We start from the raw sequence: 7,046 nt of genomic DNA, 5'->3' as shown, positions 1-7,046 counted from the left end.
CCGAAGCCACAGGGCCCGGACGCACCTGTACAGACCGACCAAAGTCTGGGGTAGTACCACCACGAAACCTGGGAACGACATCAGCAGGTATGGGCATCTCAGGAACAGCAGGCACAGCCAGCACAGCATCGGTAGGGACAGCCAGCGCAAGACGAACGGCAGGGACAGCCAGCGCAGCAGGCAGGGACAGCCAGCGCAGCAACGGCAGGGACAGCCAGCGCAGCAACTGCATGGACAGTCAACCCAGAATCGGCAGGTACGGCAGGTAGCACCGGAAACAACAGGAAGTGGAGCAGCAGCCAGCAACATCCTGGTACCGGCGGCAGGTCCAGGGGCGAGCTCATAGGCAGCGGAAGTGTGGTCGCTGCAGCGCGGCAACCACGAGCGGCGGCGGCGGCACGCCCCCCTCTCGGTACGGCGAACGGCACTTCACAGCGGCTGTAGGCAAGACTGTTACCACGTGAGGCGAGTACACCAGGTGAGGAGGGACGTCGTCACCTGGTTGCGTGGTCAACCACTCCATGGGTGACCGCAGTAGGCCCAGACATAGAACCGCAGCCCCTGGACACTAGCACGCCCTGCAAATGGAAGGACGCCCATAACCTCACCAAGGTCCACCCTCGTGGCAGTAGCACCTGCGGAAATAACAGTAGTAGCGATTAGTGGGGGGGTGGGGGGGAAGTCCCCTCGCGCGGGGGGGTGGGGGGGTGAGCCCTCTCCGAACGAGTGGAAGACCCCTAATACAATTGTACATCGGGTGCACCGAGCGCCCTCCCCACCCCCCCCCCCCCCGCGCTCGACGGATCGGGCGAGGAGAAGAACGCCGATAACCTCCCCCCCCCCCCCCCCCAACCCCCCAAGGGGAAGGGCCATCTGTGGGAGCTGAGCGGGTGGGGTTTCTCGTTCCCCACCCCCGCACAGTACCCATGTACCCAACAACAATATAAGAGCCCAGAGAGCAATCGTGCCATCGGCCCCAGCCCCGAATGGCAAGGGCATAAGGATCAATTCCCTGACTGAGCGGAACTTGAACCAAATAAATATTGATGCAATCAATAATAAGGAATAAAAATGAAAATGCATCTTGCATTACGATTCATTCACAATTGAATAAGGGCTCGGATCGAGCGCATTTGCGCCCTCGGTACCGAGCGCAAGGGTAAAAGGATCCATTCCTTACCTTTATGGATCAAGGTTTATGGAAACCTTGATCCATAATGAATTGATGCAATCAAAAAATATATGAAATGAAAAGAATACTGCGCTTGCGATTTCACTTCATACAAATAAAAAGGGGAAGGATCAATTCCGGGAAATAGCGGAAAGGAAACATTGATCCCAGTAAACAATGCAATCTCAATAAAAAATGAAAATGAAAAAGAACTGCACTTGCGATTTCACTTCATTCAAAAATAAAAAGGGGGAAGGATCAATTTCCGGGTAAGCTCGGAAACTGATCCAAAATGAGTATTGCTACAATGAAAAATAATATATGAAAATGAAAAGAATACTGTACTTGCGATTCCACTTCCATACTGAATAAGTTTTCCAAACCAAATATACGCTCGGAGCGAGCGCTCCCGCCCTCGGCACCGAGCATAACATACGAGGATCATTTCTGGGAAAATGAATTCCCGCACTTACGCCCTTCAGTCCCGGCACTCGGGTAATCGGAGGGCGTGGTGAAACCAAGATCCTTTAATTCACAATTGAATTCAATGGGAATAAATATGAAATGATTGTACTTACAATTCAGTTTCACTAGATAAATAGAAAAAGAAAAACACAATCATGCGAAAGCAACGACGATGAAGCGGGCAGAGAGCGATGATACACGTCCACACGCCAGCAGGCCGAAAGCAAAAAGTGATTTGTTTACCTACCAGTCGCGCGCGCGCGCCTGTCGGACAAGCAGTTAACTACCGAACCCCTTGTTCGAAAGCTTACGACCTATCCAGCTGCCGCTAGTACCTTCCTATTGTAAAAGGACCGAAGGTTTGTATGCCGTGTCGGAACAAATGCATCCTTCAGGTCCACCGAAAGCATGAAATCGTTCTCCCTGATGGAGTCGAGCACGGAACGTGCCGTCTCCATCTTGAACCGAGTCTGGCGAACAAATCGGTTCAGGGGAGAGAGATCTATCACCGGGCGCCAGCCCCCCGATGCCTTCTCCACTAAGAAAAGGCGGCTGTAAAAGCCCGGTGACCGATCTACTACGACTTCTACAGCTCGTTTGATCAGCATGGTCTTGATCTCCTGCCGAAGAGCGTCGTCCTTTGAGGATCCTAGTACATATGTCTGAAGATGGACAGGGTTGGAGGTGAGGGGTGGCCGAGATTCGAAGGGTAGCAGTATCCCATCCCGAAGGACGTTACTATCCAGGTCTCGGCACCGTAGCGCTGCCAAGTTGCCCAATGGCTCGCTAGGCACCCCCCCACTTCCGGCAGCTGGTGAGGGGGAACGCCGTCCCTAGCGTTTCCCACCTCGCTTCGACTTCTTCCCAGCACCTCCTCGGGGAAAAGAGGGCTGGGAGGAGGGCTGGTTACGGCCTCCTTTACCAGAAGTTGAAGCAGGAAGAGTCTTTCCTCGGGGCTTCGATGGAGCAGGCGTCTTAGCAGCCAAGGAAGCACTAGCTAAACTCTTAGGCTTAGCCGCAGTTGCACAAGGTTGCCCAGAAACCTTCGTAACTGCCTGGTGAACCAGACGGTCACTGTCATCAGTGCGTCGTCTCTCCACCGCAGCGTCCACCATCTCTCCGGGAAAGAGGGCGGAAGAACTCTTCATAGGTCCGTTACGGAGTCCATTTACCGCCTCACGCCCAGCCCCCTTGGCTACTCGTGTAAGGACAGCGTCCCTACGACGGAGAACCAAGTTGGCCCACAGGTTTGCCGTCTGATGGGCGAGGTAGGAGATGGCCCTACCTCCAGACTGGCACAGTCTCCTGAAGTCGGGGTCGTCTTCGAGGGCAGCGCCCCCAGAGTCGGCCGCGACCTTGGATACTGTGAGGGACCACAGATCCAACCAAGAGACTGCCTGGAAAGCCGCCATAGCGGTAGCTTCCAGGCCCAGTACCTCCTGCTGCGAGAACCACAAGTTCTCCGACAGGAGCTGCTGCAGGGACACACCTGGAGTTAGCCTAGCTAGCTCCGGGTTAACCTGTTTGGGCGGTATTGGATCCACTGATGGCACGTAGAACTTCCGCTGTCGCTGCAGAGGAGGAGGAAGTAGCTTGGAAGACCGTCCTGACTTTAGTGAATCCTCTCGTCCTGAGACGAAATTCTCCACCTGGTCAAGGACTGAGTCTGCAAGCTCCGATCGCGGCAGTCCCACCGTCAATTTGGGTTCCCCTTCGGGTCCCCGGGCCCCAAAATGACTCGAGCCGGGACGTGGGCTCAGATGGTGGTAGCGGCGATCCTTCCCCCAGGTCATTGTGCTGACGAATCAGCGCAATAACCTGGGCAAAGTTCCTCTGGATCTCGGGAGTTACAGCGTCCTGAGGAGTAGGACCGTCCAGTCCCTCCAACAAGAGCAGTTCTCGAGACCCTCCTCCTTCAGAAGGAGGAACAGCAACAGACCCCTGACGGTCGCCTCCAACCACTTGCGCGTACGACCTGGCTGGTCCTAAGACCATACCTGGTGCGTGCGGCATCGTGGCGGGATCGTGAGCGGCGCACCTCTCACGATCACTCCTAGCTACCTCGCTCTTCCCGGTGTACCCCGAGGAAGTTGAAGGTAGTGGAGAGACAGACCTGACGCTCCCCCCCCCGCTCGCTGGCAGGACCAGCGTACGTGGGGGGCTGCAGCCGATCACCAACCCGCGGTGGGGATCGATCTGCAGGCCTGGCCGTGCCGCTCACCTGTGGCGAGCGGCTCGACTATCACGTCGACCCCGGTCCCGTGCGTCAGACGAGCTGCTGCTGGCCACTGTCTCCGTCCGGTCCCTGTGGGAGCGGCGGTCAGGTGATCTGCAGAGCTCGCTTTCGCGGTGAGACCGGTGAGCGTCCTCACGGCACGTCAAACCGCTGGTACCAGCCGAGGCTGGTACCGTCGGTCGAGGGGACCTCTTCCCAGCCTCAACCCGTGGCCGGTCAGAGACCGTCACGTCAACCCGAGGTACCGGCTGGTCGCTACTACGAGAGCGGCCGCTGGCCTGGCGAGAGTCACCTGCGCGACTTTCGACAGTCTTCTGCTCCGTGCCTCGGTCATGACGTTGAGCGATCAGGCGTCACAGGCATCTCCAACTCAGCCAGTTTCATCATCGGGACGGGCGGCAGGTCCAGGGGAGAACTCTTTGGACAGCGAAAGTCGGGGGTCGGCAGCACATAGAACCCAGGTGGAGGCGGCACGCCCCTCTTAGGTACGGCAGCAATCGGCATTTGGATTGATGCAGTGGGGGTTACAGACGCAATATGTTGCGTATAAACCACATGAGGAGGGGCGGCGTACGCTGGAGTAGACACCGTATTAGTAGTCATTGTCACTACACCATGAGTCACTACTGCCGGCCCCGCCAGTCGCTGAATTAAGCCCTGGATACTGGGAGCGCCCTGCAGTCCCAACGACGCCCACACCTGTCCAAGGTCGTCACTCACAGAAGGCACACCTGAGGGAGGAACAGTCGGGTCAGTTAGAGGGGCACCCTCACGCCTGGGGGAGGACGAACCCCACCCAGAGCGGACGGAAGACCCCAAATACAATTGAACATCCGGGTATCGAGCGCCCTCCTCCACACTCGACGGATCGAGTGAGGAGAAGGACTCCGAAACCCCCCCCGCAGGGGAAGGCGCAAACCGTGGGGGCTGAGCTGGGGGCAGGAAGGATGACGAGGTATCCGTCACCAAAGGAGTCGCTGGAGAGCTTTCCGACAACTCCTTGGTCGATCTACGCCTCTTCCTACCCTCGTACAGCACCCACTGCGCCTCGGACCAATTCTTACACACATTGCATGGTTCGGTTCGGGAACATTCGCGCCCCCGGCACCGATAACACAATTCATGGGGATCTATTTCAGGAAAAGAGCGAAATCCGCCGCATTTACGCCCCTCCAGCCCGGGACACACTCTATGGGCAACTGGTGGGCGCGGCAAAAGCTCTTCGAGATCCATAATTCAATCAATTCACAATATAATGAAAATGAAAAAAAAAGAGTACTTGCAATTTCATTCACAACCACAAACAAACCAGTCAGAAGAAATTGTAAACACATCCAAAGCACACGACGAAATAGCGGGCAGAGCGATGACGAGCACGTCCTGTCACACCACGGCCGAAAGCAAAAGTGATTCTTCACCGCCGCGCGCACGATCGGACAAGCAGTTAACTACCGTTCTCCCCTTGTTCGAAGCTTACGACCGTCCCAGCTGCCGCTAGTTACCTTCCTATTGTTAAAGGACCGAGGGTTTGTATTACGTATCGGAACAAACATGTTTTACGAAGAGCGTCACATGCTTATTTTAGTTCGTATGGGGGGCTTTCATATATCACATTATATTGACGAAACTTCAATCTTTTGAATGGTATGCTTAGAGATGTAATTGTATTCTTGTTTCACCAATTAAATATCACATGATTAAGACCCGTCCAGCGTGATAATGGTGGATCGTCCGTGATTTTTTACCCAAAGTAATTTTTCGGAGGGTGACATGCTGTAATCGTTGGTAAGTTGATCAAGTCCATGTGGTTGTTTACCCTACACCTTCGCTTCAGTCACCCTCTCGCCCTCCCACTCATACGCTAGGCAATTAGGCAGACCTAAGGTGGGCTTATGATATGTGTAGGCTACCTCTGCCAATCGCCTACATTTCATACAGCCTATCACCATGTCAGGGAACACGAAAGTGAAAGGCTGACAAGAGGCCTACAAGGTCAATTTGGCAGACATAAGCTGGGAGTTTTAGTTAAGCTACTAGGTAGCTAGGTATACTAGGTAAAAGGGTAGTCTAGGCTAGTACTATACTAAAAGGGTAGTCTAGGCTACCACTTATGTAACATGGGGTTGCCTAACGTCATCTTTTAGGCTAAATATGGTATCTATATCATGACCAGGCCTGAGGTCAATATAGGGCAATCAGGAAAGCCCCCTAGCTAGGTTAGGTCACGGCAGGTATCAAGGCCTTGCATAGTACTACCTAGCTAGTACCTACTAGGCTACCTAGGTACCTACTGTACGCCAACCCCAAAACCTGGCTTGCATTCCAGTATGACTCCCTGAAAAGTAATAGTAGGGTTAATCTTTTATTGGGCAGAGGCGGCCTCAGGACAGCCTGGCCACCTAAAATTCTTGGCAGAATCAATCAAGGCCGAGAAGACCCGTCCTTCAGCAGATCGTTCGTCTAAGCTGCAAAACAAAAGTAAGTAGCCATTCGTTAATGGAATAAAAAAAAAAGGGACTCAAATCCTCCTTACTTCTCTTCATCATCAGGCTGACTACTGACTTCCGTTTGCTGGGGTTCATCTGCCATTCTTCCTTCGCGTGTGATGCCGAGTCTTCATTGACGTGATTCACAAATTCACAATACGACAAAACACAACAACACAGCGAGAGCGACTTCGGTCATAAGGAAGAATGGGTTTATTTTGACTGCACGTTCGCGTGCCTAAAGTAATATTCAAAACTGGCGAGTTTGCCATTCCTTACATGAAATAAAGATAGGTAAATATAGCAATGAAACGTTAAATACATAAATATTGACATTCGGGCAATTTGATTTCTAATTTTATATACGCTCGTAAGCATCAGAGATCTACTAGACTGCAATCCGTCATTCCGAAATCCCATCACGAAGGGTTATTTCACTTTCAGTCATCTTTTAATAAATTATGAAAAAAATTATCTGCACATACATTTCGTTCAGTAATTTACTATTATCATCAAGTTACCACGTTACTCGATAAAACCTAGCAGTTGCTATTGGAAATGCAACGAGAGGTGGGTATAGTCTTGCTATGACGAAATGGTGGCAAAGCATTCTCGCACTGAATGTTCGCTGTCAAGCCACGCGCCAACCGTTCAAATCTCATTTCCTCGAGGTGCAGCTTTTGCAGCC

General features: G+C 53.1%; 1 protein-coding gene across 4 annotated transcripts in view; it reads right to left on the bottom strand.

Moving 5' to 3' along the window:
• The window catches only part of LOC135224421 (E3 ubiquitin-protein ligase MARCHF5-like), a 110,563-nt gene extending 103,850 nt beyond the window's left edge, over nucleotides 1-6,713 (bottom strand). The window contains exon 1 of one of the 4 annotated variants that reach the window (XR_010316725.1): nucleotides 6,406-6,711. Coding sequence is in view for 3 of the 4 variants with exons in the window: in XM_064263405.1 (XP_064119475.1) it covers nucleotides 6,406-6,461 (56 nt within the window). In the remaining variant the exon portion in view is untranslated. Of the gene's footprint in view, nucleotides 1-6,405 lie in introns of all 4 variants that reach the window. The other 3 variants (XM_064263405.1, XM_064263404.1, XM_064263406.1) reach the window with 3 other exon arrangements.
• Nucleotides 6,714-7,046: the final 333 nt, after the last annotated feature.

This window comes from Macrobrachium nipponense, chromosome 12 (assembly GCF_015104395.2).
Source record: "Macrobrachium nipponense isolate FS-2020 chromosome 12, ASM1510439v2, whole genome shotgun sequence".
NCBI lineage: Eukaryota > Metazoa > Arthropoda > Malacostraca > Decapoda > Palaemonidae > Macrobrachium > Macrobrachium nipponense.
The sequence above is the reverse complement of the archived record's forward strand: the minus strand, read 5'-3'. Positions and strand labels throughout refer to the sequence as shown.